The sequence below is a fragment of the Megalobrama amblycephala genome, linkage group LG23 (assembly GCF_018812025.1).
Source record: "Megalobrama amblycephala isolate DHTTF-2021 linkage group LG23, ASM1881202v1, whole genome shotgun sequence".
Classification (NCBI taxonomy): Eukaryota; Metazoa; Chordata; class Actinopteri; order Cypriniformes; family Xenocyprididae; genus Megalobrama; species Megalobrama amblycephala.
Window position 1 is genome coordinate 23,567,495 of NC_063066.1, and position 24,366 is coordinate 23,591,860.

Genomic DNA, 24,366 nt, shown 5'->3' on the forward strand with positions numbered 1-24,366 from the left:
CAGTTCATGTGAGTACAGTGGCTCAATATTAATATTATAAAGTGACAAGAATGTTTTTGGTGCACCAAAAAAAAACAAAATAACGACTTATGTAGTGATGGCCGATTTCAAAACACTGCTTCAGGAAGCTTCGGAGCATTATGAATTAGCATGTTGAATCGACTGTTCGGAGCGCCAAAGTCACATGATTTCAGCAGTTTGGCAGTTTGACACACGATCTGAATCATAATTCGATACGCTGATTCATAACACTCCGAAGCTTCCTGAAGCAGTGTTTTGAAATCGGCCATCACTAAATAAGTCGTTATTTAGTTTTTTTGTGCACCAAAAACATTCTTGTCACTTTATAATATTAATATTGAGCCACTGTACTCACATGAACTGATTTAAATATGTTTTTAGTACATTAATGGATCTTGAGAGAGGAAATATCATTGCTGGCTATGGAGGCCTCACTGAGTCCTCGGATTTCAACTAAAATATCTTAATTTGTGTTCCGAAGATTAATGAAGGTCTTACGGGTGTGGAACGGCATGAGGGTGAGTAATAAATGACAGAATTTTCATTTTTGGGTGAACTAATCCTTTCATTATGTTTCATAGCTTTCAATTTGCTCATTGTTTAGAGGATGACAATGGACGGGATGTTGAATAATGTTTTTAAATACAGAAAATTACATTTTTTTAGCCCACTTTGTAGAGAATACCAAGATATGCATTATATATTGCCATTCAGCCTAAAAAAATACTGAGATATTATTTTTGGTCCATATCACCCAGCCCTAGTACTGAAAGTGAGTCACATGCCTGTAGCAAAGCAAATAAAATAATTTCTGGCTACCAATGAGGTTCATTAAACAGCAGAAACTCATGCAGAGGCAGTTACTCATGACTTTAGCACACACTGCACACCAAACAGGTTTTTAAACACACACAGCTGAAGACTAATTTAAGAGGAATTTGCCAGCCAGAAATGTTTGCCAGACACCTCATGCGTGATATCTGACCTTGTCATGTGCTTTATGTCTACTTAACACAAACAAAGTCATAGCAGCTCTGTCCACACCACTGAATATTTGCATGGGTGTGCATGTTTGAGGTAAGAGGCTGTAAGGCGTGGGATGCGCAGTGAACTGGGTTAATGCCATACCTGAGCTGCCAGAGGTTAGTAGTGTTTTGTTAGTTGATTTGAGGTACCCAGCAGAGGAGGATGCTGAGACACCAGCCTCAGCTGTCTGAGATGGGCTACTGTACACGTTCTTCCATCTAGACGCTGCAAAACACAAAAATTCAAATAATTTAACAACCAGTCAAACAACCATATATAAAAAAAACCCTCATCATTAATTCACCCTCATGTTGTTCAATCCCTCCATGACCTTCTTTTCCTGTGGAAAATAAAACCATACAATGAAAGTCACTGGGGTGCAGAGTTGTTTTGCACCACATTAACTTTTCAAAATTCACTCACTCTTAAAAATATCTCTTTTGTGCTCCACAGAAAAAAGAAAAAAGAAAAAAAAGAAAAAAGTCATATAGGTTTGGAGCAACATGAAGGTGAGTAAATGACCATTTTCATTTTTGGGTGAACTCATCTTACATTTGGCATTTGAGGATGCACAAAAGATTTTCCATTTCACAAAACAGTTAACAGTGAGAATTAAACTTCAAAGACTTGTATAAGGATTATATAAAAAGAGACCCTTACATTTCAGGAAAAAAAACAAAACAAAATGGTTGCTATATGTTTGTTCCTGTAGAACATTCAACAATTTAAATACATACATAATTTATATTGTAAGATCTATATTCTAAAATCCTAAACCGTTTTTTAAAATATCCTTTTTGGCATACAGTATAAAACAGTGGAAGCTGGTGAAGTGGATGGTAGGCTAAAACGGCCCATTTTTCTTCTGACTGCAACTTTAATTATTAAAATGGTTTTCATTAAATTTCACATAGAAGATGCAATAGTCTTTTCTCCCCTAATTTGATGTATAAGAATAAATATAGAGCAGATCTGGATTTTGTCCATCGGGCACTTGATGCTAGATCAGCTAGTAGTTTTTTGCTGTGGTTTCAAAATTGGAAACAAGAATTGTGAAAGAATAGCGTAATAAGCTTATTTATTAGAATACAAGGTTACATGAGTCAAAAACATTGAAAACAACAACGATTTTATTTTTTTATTTTTTTGTGGTGGGGCCAGTAGAAAAAATCTTTAGTGTTGAGCCCTGTGCATATTATAGATCTTATTGTGAACAATTCATCCGTGCTTTATATGTAATGTTTAATCAAAATGTCAAAACTATCTTTCTGTGGCCCTGTTTACACCTAGTATAAGATGCATTTTGGTCAATCCACTATCAAACACTTCAGTCCTGATTTCTTTGAGTGGAGGGTCTATGTATAGATAAATGTACATAAATAAAGGTAAAGGTTTTTCAGATCTTTCAATCAAATGGACGAAATAAGCTCAAGCAATATATATGGGAATGCGAATGGAGACAATGGAAAAAAAAAAATATACGAAGAGCAGCAGCTTTAGTTTCTGCTCTGATAGCCACACGGCTGTTTCTATTATGTCAAATTATTCACATATCTTGTAAAGTTGCCATACTTTGGTCTAGTCGGTTGATGAGTGTCCGACAGGCGACTTCAGTCTCTGGACTGGGGTGATCGAGAACTTTTCTACACCATTTCAGTGGTGATTCAGGCCCCTGTTCAGTCACAACCTGCTTCTTTGGTGACACGTACAACCTGAAGAGAAGAAAAACAGGATGTTTTGCATTTACAGAACAGCATCAATAATGTAAGTAAACCTGTAAAATTAGTTTTGGAGAAGAAATTAAAAATTAGTCACAGCACCTGAAAAAAAGCACTTTTGGAGAGCTCTGGTGTGTCTTTATCCATCAGACTATTTTACCAATCATCAAGTCTTACAATGACAGAACTTACTATCCCATAAAAATGTCACACCAGAGCTTCCTGTTCTTCTACATGATTGTTGTTCAAATGTAAATATAGGGGAAATTTAAACAGTCATTTCTGTGGGACAGACAGTGTTTACTAGAACAGATGCTTGACGTTCATTTGTGAAACATCCATCCATCATAAACAGCTCATCAAAATTCTGCACATGCCAATAAATGCTGCTCTGATGGAGCCCATTCTCTTTCTAGACAGACACAAACATTCATTTATTTTTGAGAGGAAGAATATAACAATGGCAATAAGATTCCCAATCCTATTTGAAAGCAGAGTTGGGACTGCTGACTCATGTGAAAGGATTGCCAGCAGTCAAAAAATTTACAAGACACTTATGGCGCTTTTCCACCGCGTGGTACGACTTGGCTCGGTTCGGCATGGCTTGGCACACTTTACTTTTGGTTTGCTTTTCCAATGCAGTTTAGTACCGCTTCAAAGAGGGTGGAATTATAGACTGATTGAACAGTCTGCACCTCATCTACTGACTACAATACAGCCATTTCTTTTTTCAAGTTGTGTGCGACAGTCGTTTAAAGCAAGTCGTTTAAAAAAAGTCGCGCAAACAAATGATACCGCGGTGGCTGTTACTGACTATTTATATCTAGTGGGTTTAGTGTCTCGGGTTTCAAATCCAATGACGCCGGTAGTGACGATTCTCTCTGATGTCTCTCTGATGTTTACACGTCACATTTAGTATTGGTACTGCATGCTTGGACAGTGTTGCCAAATTAGCAATTTTGTCGCTAGATTTAACGACTTTTCAGACCCGCTTAGCAACTTTTTTTTTTCTTTCTTTTTTTTTTTTAAAAAAAAGCAACAGAGACAAATCTAGTGAGTTTTTGGACAAACCTCTGTCGCCAAAAGTCGCCAGTACTGTGCGAGCACGAGGTCTTGCTTTCCCGCTGCAGTCGCACCTCTCTCTGTGTCTACTCTGTTCAGTGAGTGGCTGAGAGGAGCAGCAGCACATTCCATTCACCGCATGGCATCTAACGTGAATGAGCGAGCTACACGAGCAGTGTTGCCACGGATCGAGTTATCACTTATCTGCTTCTCCTTTGTTTAAAGAATTTAGTTTGACAGTTTTGATTTCCATTCTTCTCGTGCTCATCACTGCTCACTATATCACAGAGCTTAAGTTCATCCAGTTTCCAACCGCACTGAATTAAGAATTTACACAAAATATGTAGTTATTCACTATATCATATACTCGTTTTGTTGTCTGACTAAATAAATAAATATATAGGAAATGAGAACAGTTTTACTGGACATTCGGCCATATTATAGCTATTATATCAAAATCCAGTCTGTGAGCATGGATTAGGAGAGAAAAAAACATTAGGCAGGCAGAATGCAAGTACGACGTAATATCATGGATATGCTAATTGACGCATGACGTAATCTAGCGACCTTTAGCGACTTTTGGGGTAGGTTTTAGTTACTTTCCTTTGAATATAGGTGGCAACACTGCACTTGGAACCTCAACCGAGGTGGTACTATTTAAGCGAGCCGTACCGTTCCGTAATGGGCCACCCCATGTAGTGGAAAAGCGGCAAAAAGTGAGCCATACCTAACCATACCATGCAGTGGAAAACAGCCAATATTTGAATTAAAGGGGTCATGACAATCAAGTTTTCCATGATCTTATGACATAAAAGTGGTTTGAACCATTAAAACAAATGTTCTCTTCATTATAAACAATGCATTTATTTAAAGGGGTCATGATTTGAAAATGCAAATTTTCCTCGATCTTTTGACAAAGGCAGTAACACACCAAGCCAACGGTGGCAGTTTTTGTTCGTCAGCCAACGTCGCCTTGGTCCTCGTCGCCTTTTTTCGGCGTCGGAGCTCATCGGTCAGTCGGGCCATCTGATCATTCCGATTGGCTGTTCGGATACTGTCACCTGCTGGTTCGGAAAAATATTTCATCTCACGCAGGCGCAGAACTGACGTGCTACTTGGCCGTTGGCTGTCAAGCGTCGGTTTGGTGTGTCAGGCCAACTTTGGACACAGATGCTGCCGACGTGAGCCAACCCCACAGTCTGCTTTCGTCGCCACTAGTTTCTCGGCGTCAGCTTGGTGTGTTCTGACCTTAAGAGGTCATTGAACTAGTCATTTTTTAGTTCGACAGAATGAATTATTTAGTCACTTATCGGCTGACTCCCACGGACAAGAGCATGAATGCATAATATTCACTTAGGCTGTCTACACTGGATACAGTATACAGATTCACTTTCTGACATACTCCACACGCTTGAGTCTGTCAACAACAGGACAAAGGAATGTTCACTTTGATGCATCCTGTTTAAACAGCTCATTCGCTAATTTCTGTACAAAGTTCAGAAGGATTTCAGTATTGGAAACAAGTGGACAGTTTATTTTAATGGCGTACCGGATCGCATTGGAGGATTATATGTTTTTACGGGCACAGTGCAATGGAGAGTTCAAAAAGAAACTTTTTGTTAAAAGATGAAGCAGTCAAGTGTATTGGTTTTATATGGATGTTTTCAAAACATTTTCTGATGTACAATAGCAGCAGGCATTGATAGGCATTGTACTTGTTGATACTTGATACAATGACGTTAGCCAATCATGACAGTGGCCATTTACTGACAAGCCTTAAAGGAGTCGCCGCTTAAAAACGGAGAGGACAGAGGGTAAGAATGAGGGATGGAAAAAAAAAAAAAAAAAAAAAAAAAAAAAAACCTTTGAAGGGTTAGTTCACCCAAAAATGAAAATGATCATTTAATAGTCATTTTAATTGATGATAAAAATAATAATTGATTGTTTAATATTTTATACCGTGAAACCGTGATACTTTGAGACTTATACTGTTACAACCCTACTCTTTTAAAAAGTCTGAGCTTTTAAATTTATAATGAAATTTAAACAATAAATGTGGTGAGCAATGTTCACGTTTCCTCTTTACTACTAGTTACAGCAGGAATAAAACATGATTGGATATCAGATGGCATGTTGATAGATACAGAACAACTGCCTATGTTTTACCAGTTATATTTACATTACTTACTTTACATTAATCAGATATATGACAGACAATGTTAACAACATGCCAAACAAAATGACACACTGCAGCTTTATGTAACCAGTCCTATAAAAAACTGTTGTAGTCACAATCCAGGTCAAAACAATCCTCTTTTTTCACCATCTAGAATGAGCAGTATCACATGAAGCATAAATCCACCAAAAGCTGCTTACCACCTCACCAAAGATATGACCCAGTGCTGCTACCAGACATGGCTCTATTAACCTCAAGCAGCAGATATGCACATATGGAGAGGCTAATTGCTGGCCAATGCCAATCCACTTAAGCATTAGCGGCTGGATTATTCTGATGAAAATTAAAGCTGCATTAGAGAGATTAGCTGCTTGTTATTATTGATTTGTTTTGGGAATTCTCTATTAACTAAACAAATCAATGCATTTACATTTATGAAAATCGATCTTTTAAAGGGGGGCCCCCTAATAGTCGATTAAACATTAGTTGTTGAGAAGAGGCTTAGTCAACCAAATATTTATTAATTGGTTAGTTGCAGAAAAGAACTCCACAGGAAGTGGCAAAGTCTGTGGCAGATCGCTAAAACGGCTGGTCCATGTGGTAATTATGTCTGGCAGGAAATCCAAATGTTCGCCTATCATTCATCGATCTCAAACATAATTGAAACAAGCAAGTAGTAGCCTAACGTTAGCCACTTTACATGGCCGCTCACTCTAACGTTAACCTAGATAAATGTGTGCTATTATTAGCCGCATATCCAAGTCTTCACGCATAGTGTGGAAGCTAAATTAGTACCTTGCTTTACTGCATGACATGTTTCACTTAACGTGCATTTTTCTCTATAGGCCAGGGATGCAAACACATCAGGGGTGAAAAAGGTGAGAAAGATACGAGACATCCCAGGCTGATCAAGCCATAAAAAATAACATTCCAAAAATTGCAGGTGCAGTAAAATAATTTAATCTCCCTACTTTTAATGGAGACTACTGTGTTGAGCTTCAGGATGCCACTGAACGTTTAAGTTTCATTTGCTGCAGTTTGCGCATCAGCTTGCTGAAGAGATACTGAGCTACTCGAAACACATCAAGTGACCAGCATTAATGGAGTTTGCACATGCATCACTGTCATTGTGATGTGTGTGGAATGTTTAATAGGACTTTATATACTAGGTTTAATATCTCCTAAATTTATACAATTACCTTTCTTTTGTTTTTTTCTCAAAACTAAGTGGAACAAAAGCAGAACAAGCTGTAATCTGTCAATCAGTAACTTTTGTGTGCAGCACTCGCGCTTTCAGAGCTGTGCACTTTCATTGTCTTGCGTGGATTAAATCTCACTTTAAATCAAGTTTATAGCTACTAACTTAATAAAACAAGCTGTGTTACTATGATGAATGATTAACTCAAAATGTAGATCTGCATGCAGGTGTACTCTATCTGAATTAAATACATACACATCTCTCACTTTGGCTCGCGTGCCATAGGTTGCTGTTGCTGTTGCTGGTTTAGGCTAATAAGGAAATGTAATTTTCCCTAAGAATAACTTTTGCTTTAAAGAAATCCTTATTTGCCCGTCGGCTGCAGATATCTAAATTAGAGAAAATCATAGGTACGGGTGGGTTGGTGGTGGGTGTATGATTTGTTTTTAACGGCAGATTAAAACCATGCATCTCTTGTCATCTCCACTATACTGTACACTTAATATAGCAGATTCAGGTGCACCTTTCAGTGCAAAAGGCATTTCGGAATTTATAAACTTTCTGGTCACGAGAGTTATCATTTGCAAACTGCACGTTTTAAAGTCTTGTCCATTTAAACAGTCTAGTGCAAGAAGATACGAAAGAAAACTCAATTCGGTACTCGCACGCTGTATGAGAAGTTTTCTGTGCGCACGTATCCGAATTAAGCACCCAGAAAGCCACATGTGAATACTAAACTGAGTTCTTTCACATCGTCTTGTGCTGGAATGGACAAATTTACACAAAATTCTGTCAGAATGCCCATCTTGGTGAGTATCCCACAGTCATCATTTGGCTTTATTATTGCTAGCCGTTTATTTTAGAAACCGTTTTAGAAACATTATTTTAGAAATATTTCCCCCACATTTGCATCCAAAATAGGGATGGGCGGTACATCAAGTTTGAACGATATATCAATATATATTTATAAACAATATAGGATGAGGCATAGCAGAGGACACGCAGACTGACGCAGCGAGCTGCTGCGGGGAAAGTGCATAATCCAATTGGTCCTAAACATGAGTTATGCTTTATATAAAGGGCTTCAAAAAGATATAGAAAGTTTAACGTGGCTTGCACCATCAGATGCTCTGACAGATTCATGCGCGGACAGATTGTGCTGTTTAATGTGTTTGAGATGTGGTGTTTTCCTCAGTGCATAACTTACATTTCACAGGTATATTCTCTTTCTTTAAATGTTAGAAACTCTTGCAAATATTTCCATTTTGCTGTCAGGAGTGGACGAGCCGTGTTACAATTTTAACCCTTTTTTCTTTTGTTCATAATGTATAACATAGCCTACATGGTTACATTTACTATATTTGTTTTCATAGCCAATATGAACATTGTAGGACAACACTAAGCAGTATGTGAAATATTTTTTTTAAATAAATAAATAAATACAGAAAAAAAGAAAATGACTTTTTTTGTCCAAATAATAATTTTAAAAAAAGTAGAAAATAGAGTTATATCATGTATATTGCCATTCAGCCAAGAAAAATACTGAAATATTTTTTGTCCCCATCACCCAGCCCTAATGCAAAACCACCTCTTGCAGTAATCCTTCCTCACTGAGATGCAGTCTTTTGTTTAGTTATTTAGTTATTGGCTTAGTTATTGGCAGAAGGCGTAGAACTTTGTGTAAGCATTTTGAACAGCGAGAGGCGTTACACTTTCTTAAGTTGAACACGGAAGGCGGTCTGGTGGATGCTAGATATTTTAATTTATAACTTGTAAAATATGGATATTTTTCTTACACAAATGCATCACTTTGCTTCAGAAGGCCTTTATTAACCCCCCAGAGCTGTGTGGAGTACGTTTATAATGGATGGAAGCACTTTCTTCAGCTTCATACTCGTTGGTCCCGATCACTGCCATTATAAAGCTTGGATGCGTCAGGATATTTATTAACATAACTCCGTTTGTGTTCATAAGAAAGAAGATGAGCCAGAAGATCAATAAGATCATTCACCAATGCATCACTTTTACATATTCCGAATGACAGTAGTCGCAAAATATCTCACAATAAATGACATTGTTACCTCATTTTGTTCCAAACTCCAAAGACTTCAAATCACAAATTAAGAAATTTTTAATGAGAGTTTATCTGAGAGTTTAATCCAAGTTTTGTGAAGAGATATGATCGTTTTATATGATAGATTTAATTTAGGCTTTTATTCACATACAAACACACATACATACACATAAAAACACAAAGTGGGCGTTTCATGAGAACCAATGAGGTTTGTTCTAATGTGTGACATGTTTGAGCTTCTGTGTTTACCATATGTGATTGGCACTATGTATGTGTGTTGATTGTTTATGTAAATAAATGCCTAAATTAAATCTGTTCAACAGAAAGCAGTCATATCTCCTCAAACTTTGATAAACCACTTGCTTAATATGGAATTGTTTTACACTGCCTTTATGACTTTTTGTTTTTGGATTTTCTAAGTTCAGGTTACCTGGGGCCTGTAACATGATGGTAGTTGAACAAACTCAGGGTTATAGGATTAGTTTGTCATAAGCTGACCAAATCACGCCACTCCAATCTGGCTTTGTTGGTACCATGATGCTGATCATCAACTTTCTCTGTCAACTCAGGTTCTATTGGTTCAAATAAAGTATCAAAAGCAAGTAATCATATGGTTTTATTGAACAACACTTAAAATACATAATATAATATACATAATATAAACAATCAACTTATGTACATTACGTATTATAACAAATGCCTGCAGAGAGCACCAACGGCCTGGGGGGCATTCCAGAAAGCACGGTTAACTTATTGTCACGTATAACCTGAACTCTTGGTTGATTAACCCAAACCTTGCTTACTCGAGGAATCCTGGTTCCAAAAACCTATTTGGTGGTTGTGCAATCACTTTTTCAATCTTTTAATTTAATAAGTAATCTTTATTCACTAAGAATAATATTGTTTGTTTGATGCTAATTATTGAATAAGATATATGTATTTTATTATAGAAATTATAGCATAGAAAATGTCTTGTTATAAAAATGGGGAATAAAGCAGATCCATGTGTGAGATGACAAATCAAATACATATATTAGATTTGAATAAACAATTAAAAATTACCACTTTATAATAATGCTTTATAATATAAAGCACTATTGTGATTACCATTATTGTGTTAACTAGCCCTGGAACAGAACCTGCTCCGGAGCAGGTTATGTTCAGAGAGTAAGTTGCTATGGCTACTTACATACCCTGAAAGTTACCTCCGTTTTTGGAACCAAAAGTTGAGGTTATCCGTTAGCTTACTCTTAAACATAGGTCTGTCACATAACCTCCTTTCTGGAATACCCCCCTGGTGATTATTGTTGTTGTTACACTTTACAGCAGATCAAATCCTTGTTTAATTTTGGATCAAATAACATTTAAATCCAATGTCCAATTAATCTTTAATATTTGGCCACTTCATTACGATAGAAATGCTACCGTGAGGGTTTAAACTTTTATTTTGAAATCGCGATGAACAACAGTTTGCAAATTTAGAAACATATTGATGGTGTAGGTTTATAAGTGATTTTCGTTATATATCTGGTGAAATGGCGTACGTTGCATTCACATATGAACATTATAAGCAACCCAAACGTACAGAGATGGAGTTTGGGTTGACTGAGTGCTCCACGCATGTAAATGACATTTCATTTCACTTCATTTTGAAACCTGCTGCACAAATACAAACTGAATCTCAGACTTTGTGATTTCACAATAGCACTATGCGTTTATCGCGTTTGTCTGAGCGCTCTGAGCCTCAAGTGATGGAGGAAAAAAGAGACACAGTGACCGGAACTTCCAATTTTATTACATATATTTTGCAATGATTTTGGGTAACACTTTACAATAAGGTTCATTAGTTAAACATTAGTTAATGCATTAACAAACATGAACTAACCATGAGCAACACATTTGTTACTGTATTTACTAATCTTTGTTAACATTAGTTAATGAAAATACAGTTGTTCATTGTTTGTTCAAGTTAGTTCACAGTGTATTAACTAATGTTAACAAGATTTTAGTTTTAACATTAACAAAGATTACTAAATGTTGTAGAAGTGCAGTTCATTATTAGTTCATGTTAACTAATGAACCTTATTGTAAAGTGTTACCTGATTTTATTCTCTTGAACACATGGGCTAGAAACAGCTAATAAAAATATCTTAATTTGTGTGTTGAAGATGAAGCAAAGTCTTATGGGTTTGAGGGTGAGTAAATGATGATCATTTTGGGTGTCATTTTAAAGGCCATTGTTCACTTTTTAAGATAGGCTCTTTTAACCCTTTAAGCCCTGAAGGCATTTTAGAATTGCTTTTTTGTTGTTGTTTTTTGAGTGATATACACAAAAGTAAAGACTCATAACTCCAAAACTATAGCAAGGAGTGTAAAAAGGTAGGTTTGGTACATTTGGACATTCTTGTACAGAGAAAATGCTGATAAAAAAAAAGTGTGCTCAAGGGAAATTTTACATATCTTATTTGACATGCAATAACTCAGAAAGGAAATAATGTAGGACAATTTTTTTGTGTGTTGCGTGCACATGTGAGCTGCATCTGGATCTAATTTTGTGGTGATAGCATAAAAAGTAATCAAAAGTTACAGCATTTGGAACCAAGGTAGCCTTTTTGTTTAGCCCTTGACACCTGGAAAGCATTCTTAAAATTGTTGTTCCTCTGTGAAGAATATCTTGTGATCAATGCAATGGATTATGTTGATTTTGGACACATTTCAATCAGGAGCATCCGATGTAAATAACGATGAGCCATTTTCTACAATCTGTGCGTGTTTCATGAAGTTGCAACTTGCAAGCGTAAAAGCCACATGGATGCTACATTTGATTCTACTTAGCTACATGTGCGCCTGTGGAGCTTTGTGTGTTTTAACTCCAGGATAGAATATCTTTAGATCTAAGTGACGGATTATGGCTCTCTGTAATCGTGAGAATCTGCTGTAAATAATGATGTGCCATTTTCCACGATCGGAGCATGTGTTAACAAATTCATGAAGTTACAAGCGAAAACAGGACAAATGCCGCATCCATATATTTTTTAAATATGGGTCTCGCACAAAAACTCGCTCAAGTTTAGTCAGAGCCCAAAACAATTATGCTTGTTGTACTCTATTCCATGAGACCTTTTAAATGAAACATGACTATCTGAGCTGTATGATTTGTTTTGTAATGTGTTTTTTTTTTGACATATTACAGTACATATTACAACAAAATATTTCATAAATTACGAAAACTTTTTTTAATTAGCAAATAACTCAACACTACTTTGGAGTTAATCAAATTGCATTGTGAAGTTCAGACTCTAAGCTTTCAAATGACACCTATTTTGTGATCAAGGCAGTAGTTTTGAAAGATATGATTATTAATTTTTTTGTAGCTAGTTGGTGCCCGTCAACTGACACGACGCCAGTTCCGTTTTTTCCGTAACACGAATGCAGAATGCGGTTTGGTGGAAGCTGGATATATTACTACATAACTGGTTGAAAATGGATTTTTTTTTTTTTACACAAACGCATTGATTCGCTTCAGAAGGCCTTCATTAACCCTCAGGAGCCATGTTGAATATGTTTATGATGGATAAATGTGGATGGAGACACTTTCTTCAGCTTATACTCGTTTGGTAATGCATACTGCCATTATAAAGCTCAGATGCTTCAGGATATTTATTAATATTTCTCCGATTGTCTTCGTCAGAAACAAGAAAGTCATATACACCAAGGATGGCTTGAGGGTGAGTAAAGCTTGGGCTAATTTTCATTTGAAAGTGAAATAATCCTTTAAGAGTTGATCAAAATAGTTAGATGCAAGGGCTGGGACAATACATCGAATCTCGATTCTGGAGCAATTCAGACATTTTTTTGATGTATCGCAATTCTCTCTCGAATCGATTCTGAGCTTAGATTTTAACAGCAGATGGCACTACTATACATGCTTTAGAAACACTCGTACACTGCCTGCTTCCAGTTCCTTTACACACACCACTTAAACCTAAAATCATTCATAAAGTTCAAAAAGGTTGAAGCAAATTACAAATCTCGCATCATTAAAGCATTCTGTGCGGTCAAGTGGTTAAATATACTTGCACCTCGGCTCAGAATGCTTTGTGTACATGACTCAGCCAAACGACAAGCGCTGTCCAGCAGTCTACTTCGTAAGCGGGTAAAAACTAGAATCGATGCATCGTCCCAGCCCTATTAGATGCTTTAAAAAGCTGAGTTTCTAAGTTTTAAATGGATATGTATTTTGTGTTATTCCTGTCATTTTTTTCACGGGGGAGAATGGGGGGTGTACCGCCAGCGGTACACTTTGGATTTATAGGGTTAAAGGGTTAGTTCACCCAAAAATGAAAATTCTGTCATTTATTACTTACCCTCATGCCGTTCCACACCCGTAAGACCTTAATTACTGGTTAATCTTCGGAACACAAATTAAGATATTTTAGTTCAAATCCCATGGCTCAGAGAGGCCTTCATAGGGAGCAATGACATTTCCTCTCTCAAGATCCATTAATGTACTAAAAACATATTTAAATCAGTTCATGTGAGTACAGTGGCTCAATATTAATATTATAAAGCGACGAGAGTATTTTTGCAGCGCCAAAAAAAACTAACGACTTATTTAGTGATGGCCGATTTCAAAACACTGCTTCAGGAAGATTTAAATATGCTTTTAGTACCTTTATGGATCTTGAGAGAGGGAATGTCATTGCTTCCTATGGAGGCCTCACTGAGCCATTGGATTTCAACTAAAATATCTTAATTTGTGTTCCGAAGATTAACGAAGGTCTTACGGGTGTGGAACGGCATGAGGGCAAGTAATAAATGACAGAATTTTCATTTTTGGGTGAACTAACCCTTTAAACTGATCCAGTAAGGAGCCACCTAGCAGCAACACCTTACTAAGATAGCATACAACAACCTAGCAACCACTCACCAACCCTAGCATCGTGGTGATGAGTTTTATACGAGCAAGCAAATGCCACTCTTACATTTTTCAAAGAAAAAGTATAGCACATATTCAGTGCTACATGACATTATAATAAAAAGTCACTTTATTTTAAGGTGTGCTTGTTACAGTGTAATTATACATTTAATTACAGAGTAATATGAATTAAAGGGTTAGTTCACCCAAAAATGAAAATTCTTCTGTCATCAATGACTCACCCTCATGTCGTTTCACACCCTTAAGACCTTCGCTCACCTTCGTTCATGAAATCTGAGTGCTCTATGACTCCTCAATAGACAGCAATTTAACAACCACTGTCAAGGTCCAGAAAGGTACTAAAGACATCGTTAAAATAGCCGACGTCACTGCAGTGGTTCAACCTTAATTTTATGAAGCGAGGAGAATACTTTTTGTGCGCAAAAACTACACAAAAATAAAGACTTTATTCAACAATATCTTCTCTTCTGTGTTTCATTCTCTTATGCTGTTAAGTCCCGCACTTTCAGGTTCTATGTTAGAACGCCGGCTCATTATTGTCCGGCTTCTGCATCAGCATCGTATGCATGCGTCGTGCTGCTCACGTGTACAGCTTTGGCCAAATAAAAATCTTTGCTGAATAAAGTCGTTATTTTTGTTTTGTTTTTTGTGCAAAAAAGTATTCTTGACGCTTCATAAAATTAAGGTTGAACCACTGCAGTGGCGTTGATTGTTTTAACGATGTCTTTAGTACCTTTCTGGACCTTGACAGTGGTTGTTAAATTGCTGTCCATTGAGGAGTCATAGAGCTCTCAGATGTCATCAAAAATATCTTAATTTGTGTCTTAAGGTCTTAAGGGTGTGGACCAACATGAGGGTGAGTAATTTCATTTTTTTTGGTGAACTAACCCTTTAACAACATGTAGCTACTTACTGCTGTTTTTGGAGATCTAGCTTCTTGCAAAGTTTAGCTCCAACCCTGATCAAACACAACAGAACCAGCTAATTAAGATCTTCAGGAGCACTTGATAATTGTGTTAGATCAAGTTTGGAACTGAACTCTCCTGGTAGGTAGATCTCCAGGAACAGGATTGGGCTCCACTGCTTTAGGGTTAGGGTTTGGTTTAGGGTTAGTTTCAAGTAATTATGCATAATTTATAATCATTACTATAGTAAATACTAGGGATGTAACGGTTCTCGGTTAAAAAAAAAAACAAAAAAAAAAAAAAAAAAAAAAAAAAAAACAAAAAAAAAACAACCCTACCATTCTCCACACACGGTTCGGCACGCACTTGGTTCAACTCATATCTGATGACGCATACACGCATCTATAATATGGTTTGTTGAAAATAAATAAAACAGACATAGTTAGGCTAATGTATGTTTCTGTCAATATGCATTCTAAACTTTGTTCAATGCGAGTGCCGTATGTCATATGATCAGTCATTTACGCCGCCATCACCCAGGTGTTGATAGCGTGCAAGCGCAGGTTAGAACTGAATAGCACACGTTGCTATCTGTGTTTAAACTAAACTCATTTAAGCCTTGGCAATTTAAACATTCGAGCACAAGCAAAAGAGAACTCGCGTGCGCGTGTTTAGGGAAGATTTGTGCACTCATCCGAAGCGTGCACACAGAAGTAAGTGTACAGCGCACAAATATTGTGTTCTCTTTCAAGTCTTGCGCTTGAACGGACAAATTCACACAAAAATTATGTCAACATGCTGTCTTGGCGAGTATCCTAGCAAACATAATAGGTTATGTCTTAAATTAACTTAAACACTCGAGAAAGAACGCATGTGTTCAGCATCAGTGTACTGAATACGTGCATTATGACTTAAAGTGACAGCAGCCTAATATTCCTGCTGTCTATGTTTTTGATGTTAATCAAACAAAAAAAGACAAGGAAATCACTCATTATTTAAATTATACAGTGAAGATTATATGCAATGTTGTTTTACATTTGATTAGCTACTAAGATACCTGAAAAACCTGAAAAGCACCATTTATTTTATTTGTATCTTTGCTCTTCTGTATTTGTGCTGTTGCTTGTAGTTTATTTGTTCTTATTTTCTTTATTTTTATTTAACAGTAGTCCTTTTTTCCCTGAACATACCACATAATGAACCGTACCGAAACCATGACGTGACCCTAAAACAGTGATAAAAACTGAACCATGAGTCATCTGAACCATTGCACCCCTAGTAAATACAAAATGTGTAACAAAGACACTGTAAAATAAAAGTGTTACCGAAAGATCAATAGACCCACCAGCTGTCTTCATCCTCGGCCTGAGCACACGTCTCCAAGTCAAGTACATCCACCTCGTCCAAGGCGGACTGGTCCATACCCGCATGACCTGCTCCCAGTGTCTCTGAATCACAGACGTCTGGAGACAGACTCGTGACAAAGCGTGCCAGTGTTTGTTTGGAGCCAGAAGCACACGGTAAGCTCAAGAACCCATCCTGCTGCTCTTCATCCTCTGCCCTGCAGGCATCAGGCAGTGGAGACATGTCCTCACTGCTACTGCTGCCCACTGGAGGTGACAGCACCAGGTTCCCAGCATCCTCTGCTCTGGGAGAAGTGTCCATGACCTCGTGCAGGCTATTAATGTTACTTCCTGTAGTGAGGTTGCTGTTGCCCCCCAGCACTAGTTTGCTGCCCCTGTTGCGCAGGGCTTGATTTTGGACCTCCAGACGTCGCACCAGCTCCTGAAGCTTACGGACCTCCTCGAGCTCCACTGTGGTCAGATTCGGACCAAACTCTGGCTCAGAACTGGACATCGTGCCATCTGCGTCACCATTATCAGCTGGCTGAATGACACTTCCACCATCAGGGACGACCATTCTCCTACAGAGTTAATGTAACAACGTGTGAACAACAATGAAACAAACAACAATAAATGATAAAATACATTATAGAAAAACAGCAAAATTCATCAACATATTTAACTGCATTTCACAAAGCTTCTTTACAGTTTTACTTTTACTTTTATAGTTCAATTTATTTACATACACAAATACATTTACATACAGGTGCCTCCTGTTAGGCAGTTTGTTAGAAGTTAACGTGTTTTATAACTAACCTATAATAGAAATATTAGCTAGTTAATAAAATATGAATATTTGTTAAATACAAAAATCACGTAAATATATTATTTAACAGAATTAAAACAAAATGCAAATTGTTATTTTATAATAATATTCGTTTTATTATTCGACACTAAAACACAGGGGGTTCTATGTTTGCAGTTTGATAAAACCAAACCTTCTTGTGTTTCACATCTTTTAACAAACGAACACGTGAGTGTACTTTACGCGCATAATATGTTCCCCATAACGCTTTGTAAACATAGTTTTAGCCGGTGCTCACTTAAATATTTTTTACCAACATTACTATTATTATAAAAGGAATTGCACACGATTACTTAATAACTATTATTTAGTTTATAGATGTTATTGTAGAGATGTTCAAGAAACCAAAGGTTAAATCTAGATCCGTTACACTTACGAGCTCTTTAAACTAGAAGGTTAATACTGCCATATAAAGTAACAGCTATGTTATACAATATACATATTAGGTTAATAAAATGTTCAAAACAACAAAAGAAATGGCACACAAGTTAGCAAAACAAATAAACAAACCAGCAAACAAATGAGGTTTATTCAAACTAACAATGATATACATATAGAATTTACAGAACGTGAAATATTTTGTAGAGATTAAACAATACTTATATAATTAGCGAAAAGGTGTTTAATAATCACAGAAATGTTGAAGTAGTTATTTGCATGAGCATTAAGCTAATGTTTGACTAGTAGCGTGTAAGCTGAGCTACTGTTTCCAATTAACTTATTACTGACACAATAATCAACATACCTCTCCTTCGCCCCAGTTTCTGCAACTATCCGATTTAATGTTTCACTATTTAAAAACAAAAAAGCAGATTTAAATAAGTAACCCGCCGGTTTCTCGCTGTTATGTTGCAGACACTGTATTTTGTCTGTGTAGAGCTAGTTAGCTCGTTTGCTATCGACCTAAGGTGATGGACACCAGTTGAACCAATCGAATTAGAGGTCCCGCCCACTGCAGTAAGACACAAACCATATTTGGAAGTGTAGCTCCGCCTGCTGGAGATTTGTGGAAGGTGATGGAGAGTCTGCAATAACAGGGTCTGTCCGGCAGATGGAGGCACGATAAAAAAAAAAAGTCCACTGCAGCTTTGTTTGTGTCGAAATAAATGTTTTTGTTCATAATAAAATGCTAGTGCACACGTTCCTGAACACTGCATACTGTCTAGTCCAAACAAAAGTGTTCTATATGACCTTACCCAGTTATCTTGCAAGTTATCATTTTTGGTGGGCATAAACATGTTTTAACTAGAAGTTGAGTATATAGCATTGTGGGACACCATGCATTGTCCTAGTTGTATAGGCACATTATGACAAATGTAGCAGATCCTAAGCATACAGAATATTTGTATGCATAGAATACTTATATACCTATATATATATATATATATATATATATATATATATATATATATATATATATATATATATATATATATATACTTCATGTAACTTTGTGAATTATACAACATGCCAAGTGTCGTTTTATTGAACTGAGACCCATGAAATGGTTATTATAGGTATAAAAAGATCTTCATTCAAAGGACCTGGAACCTGCATAACGATGAATCCCTGTAACATGCATATTTTATTGCCTTATTGGAAGTAACCCTATAAAGCCTAACTAATAAAATAATAGTTGATAAAAAAAAACTTTTCTTTTTTTTTTTTTTTTTTTTAAACGGAACAGTTTGTTGAAACTTTAGACAAAATATTTATTTAAAAATAAAATCTTTTTAAAAAGAGTGCATATGGCTACATGTTTTTGTTGAATAATATTGAATACATGAGAATACGGAGTCCACATTCAGGAAGAAAAAACACTTCAGTTATATTCAGAGGCCCAAACAGAGTAAAAATATGCAAATTCTTTGGTGCAGGTTATGGCCAAAAAGTAAGACAAAATTCTGATCTTTATGACAGTATAGCAGACTACTAACATGAAATGCACAAACATATCAGTTGTCGCTCTATATCTGCCAATAATTTGTCGGTAACACTTTACAATAAGGTTCATTAGTTACCATTAGTTAACTACATTAGTTTACATGAACTAATAATGAACTGCACTTCTACAGCATTTATTAATCTTTGTTCATGTTAATTTCAACATTTACTAAAACATTATTAAAATCTTGTTAACATTAGTTAATACACTGTGAACTAACATGAACAATGAACTGTATTTCCGTTTTTACGAAAAAAAAAAAAGAAAAAAGAAAAAACCAGACAACAGAAGGCATGTAGTAGATAGGAACAACAGGTTTTTCAGCAATGTTTTGATCATGTTGATAATTTAGATGCCTTTTAATTTGCATTTCAAATTTGACAGACTTTCACACATGCTATATTGTAATTCTATAACAGGTATGGACATCCAGCACAAAATCAGAATGAACTTCCAAGCTTCACCTGCACCGTAACAGCTTCCTAATTTTGGCCATTCATTACACATGTACTGTATACAGAGGGGTGATATATATGTCTTGAAGTGTGTATTGTTGGCTGAATACATACTTACTCATATCAATAGAGGGTATGCACTGATGTCACTTTCCCATCGGAACAAGCCCCTTCAACTGGACTGAGTGGCAAAAGAGCCTGCTGCATGACTGGATTTAATAGGGGAAACTGTGAAAATACAAGTAAAACAAACAATTAAACTAAAGGTTGGACTCAATAGTGCTCCTGTTACAGCTTACCAAAGATCCAGTAATCCATGGATATTGACATGCAGCCAGGAATCGTGTTTCCAGACATTTATATGTGCCCAATCATGCAGAATATAAGATGGTAAATATTTAATTGATGAGTTGTCATAACAATATACAACAATACAATGTATAGGGTATGATTTTATCCCAAAATTCAACATACAAAATGATAACTGCAAATTCACGTTTCTCTGCCTGGAGTCCAGTTGTTTCTGTGAATTGCAGCAATTCATTTGCTTCTCTTTTCTTTAGCTTTTGGCAGTCTATAAAAATATTCCTCAGATTTCTTGTCAAATCTATTTGTACAGTCAGTTGCAAAGCTCTTTCCCATTTTGAATGTGTTTTGTGTACTTTCAGCGGCATTTACGCTGAAAACCAATGCTGCCACTCAGTCTTTTTGCCACTCAGTGGGCGTACACACAGTCATTCTGGCCGACGGTGACGTCATGTGAATACCTTCTATACAAGTTTTTCCATCAAATGTTACATAATCTTGATTGTGTTTCAAATCCCCCTGATTTTGTGCATAATGGTAATATGCATTAAAAATAAAACCAATTTTTTTAATGTCTCCATTAACACTCTTTTTGATCTTGCCCAAAATATACAGTTATTCAGGGGTCCCAAAAAGTATTTTTACATTTTAGTTACGCTTAAAAATATATCTATGCATTACACAAAAAAATCAACCAAGGGGCATTTATTTATATATATATATATATATATATATATATATATATATATATATATATATATATATATATATATATATATATATATATATATATCACAATATTTATTATTTATATTTTGCATGTAATGCAGCAATTTTCGGATATTTTTATTAGGGCTGGGTTAAAAATATAAATTTCTCGATTTTAATCAATTCCCATTTTGATGGACCGATACTGATTCTTAAATCCCAAGAATCAATATTTTAGTCTGTGCTGATTTGCTTTGATGCTGACAGATCGCTGTAGCGCATAGGCTACCTCATTTATTCAATATTAAATCGAAATTGAATCAGCTAACTTGTGAATTAAAATCTAATCGAATTGTAAAATTTGTGTCAGTACCCAGCCCTAATTTTTAATTGTGACGTAAGGGTCCAAATACTGGTGGCATTGTAACTGTTGCTTTGACTTTTTCCTGTATCTCCTTTGCAGTAGGTTATAGTACAGTACAATGAACTATATGCTTTAGCTCTCTTTATTTCCATTAAAATGTTGCATTGCATAATCATGGACCTGCAGAGTTTGTGGGAAATCACTCATGCTGAAAGATGGAGAAATAGAGAGCAGTGCCACTACATGTCAGTGCTTCACGAGTAATCAAGATCAGGTCCAGACTGCACAAGCTGTAGTTCGCAAAATTGGCAACATGCCATCAGACACAGGTTTTGTCCTCTGACACAATGTGGTTTTATTAGAGGGGTGTGTGAGTGTGATGACATCATAGAGGACCAATAAAAAGTGAACTTTGTGTGTTTGAATGTGTGTGTTATATCTCAAAAGGGCTGCTTTAATGTATTATAAAAATCCTGAAACATTTAAAGTGTAAAATAGTTTATGTCTTGGGTCTCGTGAATCTATTGGATTTCCAACTAGATTCATTTTTCACTTATCAGTGTTGCCTATAATTTATTGTGTTTGTTAAATTTCTCAACTGGTGGGTCATAGTTTAATTAAGCGTGCCTGAGAAAAACGCGTTGTCCTGATTCAGTATCTGCTGTCAGGTGAGATGTTGTCAGGTTAATACGTCAGTGTTATTAGGGCCCAAGCCTCGAAGGGGCTGTATTGTAATTGTTAGTTTTCAGGGGCCAAGCCCCTATTTTCTTCACTCTACATTCTTCTTCTTCTTTTTCCGACAATTTGATCATAATTGTTGTATACCAATAATTTAATATATTTTGAAAATGTAAATAAGTGATCTTTGCTCTATACTTAACATTATGATATATTTTAGTTACCATCGGTTTTTGATGAACAGACATGCACAGCCAGTCCGTGTGTATTTCTGTCATTTACTTTTTCTTTCTTTTTTTTGTCTATTTTTTTTTTCTATACATATGACTTGTGAGCTTGCCTTTACCTGATCTACTTACCCGCTCTACTTACCTGAAGTTGTCTCCTCTGGATTCCCAATTATACTTCTGAGATCTCCTCGTATAGTCTTATTCTCATGGTAAGACTCTTTAATAACCTACCTGTGTTTCCTCACCTGTTCCCTGCTCTGCTACTCACCTGTTCCAACCATCCAAGAAGTGTTTGCTCTCCAGTCTCCTCCACTCACAGGTCATCACATCCCAAGCTATCTGGTAAAAGGAAAGGACCATTCATCAGTCATCAATAACTCTGACTTCATTATTACTCACCTGCTTCATCTGTGCATTCCATCTGTTCAATAAAAACCTGTGTGAGTTTGACGATAATCCTTTTTCTGACTGTCTGGTATTCTGTTACACTTTGTGTTATTTTCTATATTTTTGATGACTGTGGTGGCTCATACCAACTTACTAACTGATGAAAAACTAGTTTAGGACTGCTATTTAATAGGCCAGTCTAGACCCATATATTTTAGATATTTATCACCCCATCTAAATTGACCATTTATCTCTAAAGTATTGGAAAAGGATGTTTTCCATCAATTGCCTGCATTTTTAAGTGACAAAGACTTATTAGACAAGTATCAATCTGGTCTTAGACAACAGCACAGTACAGAGTCAGCAATGCTTAAGGTATTGAATGAACCTTTGTTAGCTGTGTATTCAGCTAACTGCAATTCTGGTCCTCATGGATCTCAGTGCATCTTTTGACACCATTGACCTGCATGCTATTTTGATTGAACAGTTATAAGTAGGTTGGAATTCAAGGAACCACATTAAACTGGTTTAAATCGTATCTTTCTGATAGAACATTTTCAGTGGAGGTTGGGAATTTTTCTTCCTCTCCGGTACCATTAACTTGTGGTGTACCTCAGGGATCAATATTGGGCCCGCTCTTGTTTTTGTTGTATTTGCTCCCTCAGAAGCATAATATTCTGTATCATTTTTATGTGGATGATACCCAGCTATACCTCCCTTTGAAACATGCACTCTTTGTTGGACTGTCTTGCAGAGGTAAGATGCTGGCTGGCAGCTAACTTTCTTACGCTGAATGAATCTAAAACAGAAATTGTATTTTTTGGACCACCAGCATCTATTAAACAGATAAACAACAATCTGGGTCATTTATCTATGATATCTTTATCATGCTCATGTTAGAAATTTGGGAATGATATTTGATAACAGCCTAAAATTTGATAACAAATTTATTCAGTGGTGAAGAGTGGCTTTTATCATCTCAGATCCAGTGCAAAATTGAAAGTGTTTTGTATCAGTAAAGGATTTGGAGACAGTGGTTCATGCTTTTGTTTCCTCTAGGCTGGATTACTGTAATTCACTGTACCTTGGTGTGGCTCAGACCTCTTTATCCCACCTTAAAATGGTACAAAACAATGTTACAAGGCTCTTTACAGGAATAAGAAAAAGGGAACATATTTCTCCTGTTCTGTCTTCACTACACTGGTTGAATGTTGTGTTAAATTTAAGGAAATGTTCTAGGCCCTTAAAGAGTCATAAAATGCTAAAACATTTTTTGAGATGTTAACAGATATGTACAGATTGCATATCAATGCAAATAACAATAGCACTCATTTTGTGAAGTGTTTTTTTTTTTCCGATTTAAAAAGCAATGTTGAACCAAAAGTGAGGTATAGGCCTATATGTTAATTCTAAGTTTTTGAAACATTTTTATTTATAGGATTAAAGAGTAGAATAAACATCATAGGCATTATTCATGAAATTATTTATATAACTGTAGTATTGTATGACTGAGCAGCAGACTCTCTGGGCCTCAGTTATAAAACTTGTGTATGCACATATTTGATGCTGAAACCCATGCCAACTTTCATATTTATAAAAGCGGTCTTTGACGTGGAAAAGTGCTTAGAGTGTCTAAGCAGACGCACTTTTTAGCGCACTTTTCCTTGTGGCTGAGAGTCAGAGTACTGCAGGTATTTGGAAATCTAAACAATTCTTGCCGCTCACGATTATCAAGTAAAGCAGTTGAATGTTGACTGCTGCTCTTTTATATGTTAATGACATTAATTAGGGGCATTTGCAAGGCAGAGATTGGAAACCACTAATCTGCACACAATTTCAAGATTACTCTCTCTCTCTCACACACACACACACACACACACACACACACACACACACACACACACACACACACACACACACACACACACACACACACACACACACACAATCCCTGTGTGCCAAACTA

The 24,366-nt window shown here is 36.3% G+C and overlaps 1 protein-coding gene across 4 annotated transcripts in view; it reads right to left on the reverse strand.

Moving 5' to 3' along the window:
• zgc:66447 (SLAIN motif-containing protein-like) overlaps positions 1 to 18,244 on the reverse strand; it is a 34,656-nt gene extending 16,412 nt beyond the window's left edge. The window contains exons 1-5 of one of the 4 annotated variants that reach the window (XM_048176115.1): positions 18,073 to 18,244; positions 16,465 to 17,043; positions 2,620 to 2,759; positions 1,352 to 1,387; positions 1,150 to 1,272 (exon numbers count right to left, since the gene is read on the reverse strand). In XM_048176115.1, coding sequence (XP_048032072.1) covers positions 1,150 to 1,272; positions 1,352 to 1,387; positions 2,620 to 2,759; positions 16,465 to 17,039 — 874 coding nt within the window. In that variant the 5' untranslated portion in view covers positions 17,040 to 17,043; positions 18,073 to 18,244. The remainder of the gene's footprint in view (positions 1 to 1,149; positions 1,273 to 1,351; positions 1,388 to 2,619; positions 2,760 to 16,464; positions 17,044 to 18,072) is intronic. The other 3 variants (XM_048176114.1, XM_048176117.1, XM_048176116.1) reach the window with 3 other exon arrangements.
• Between the last annotated feature and the right edge of the window lie 6,122 nt (positions 18,245 to 24,366).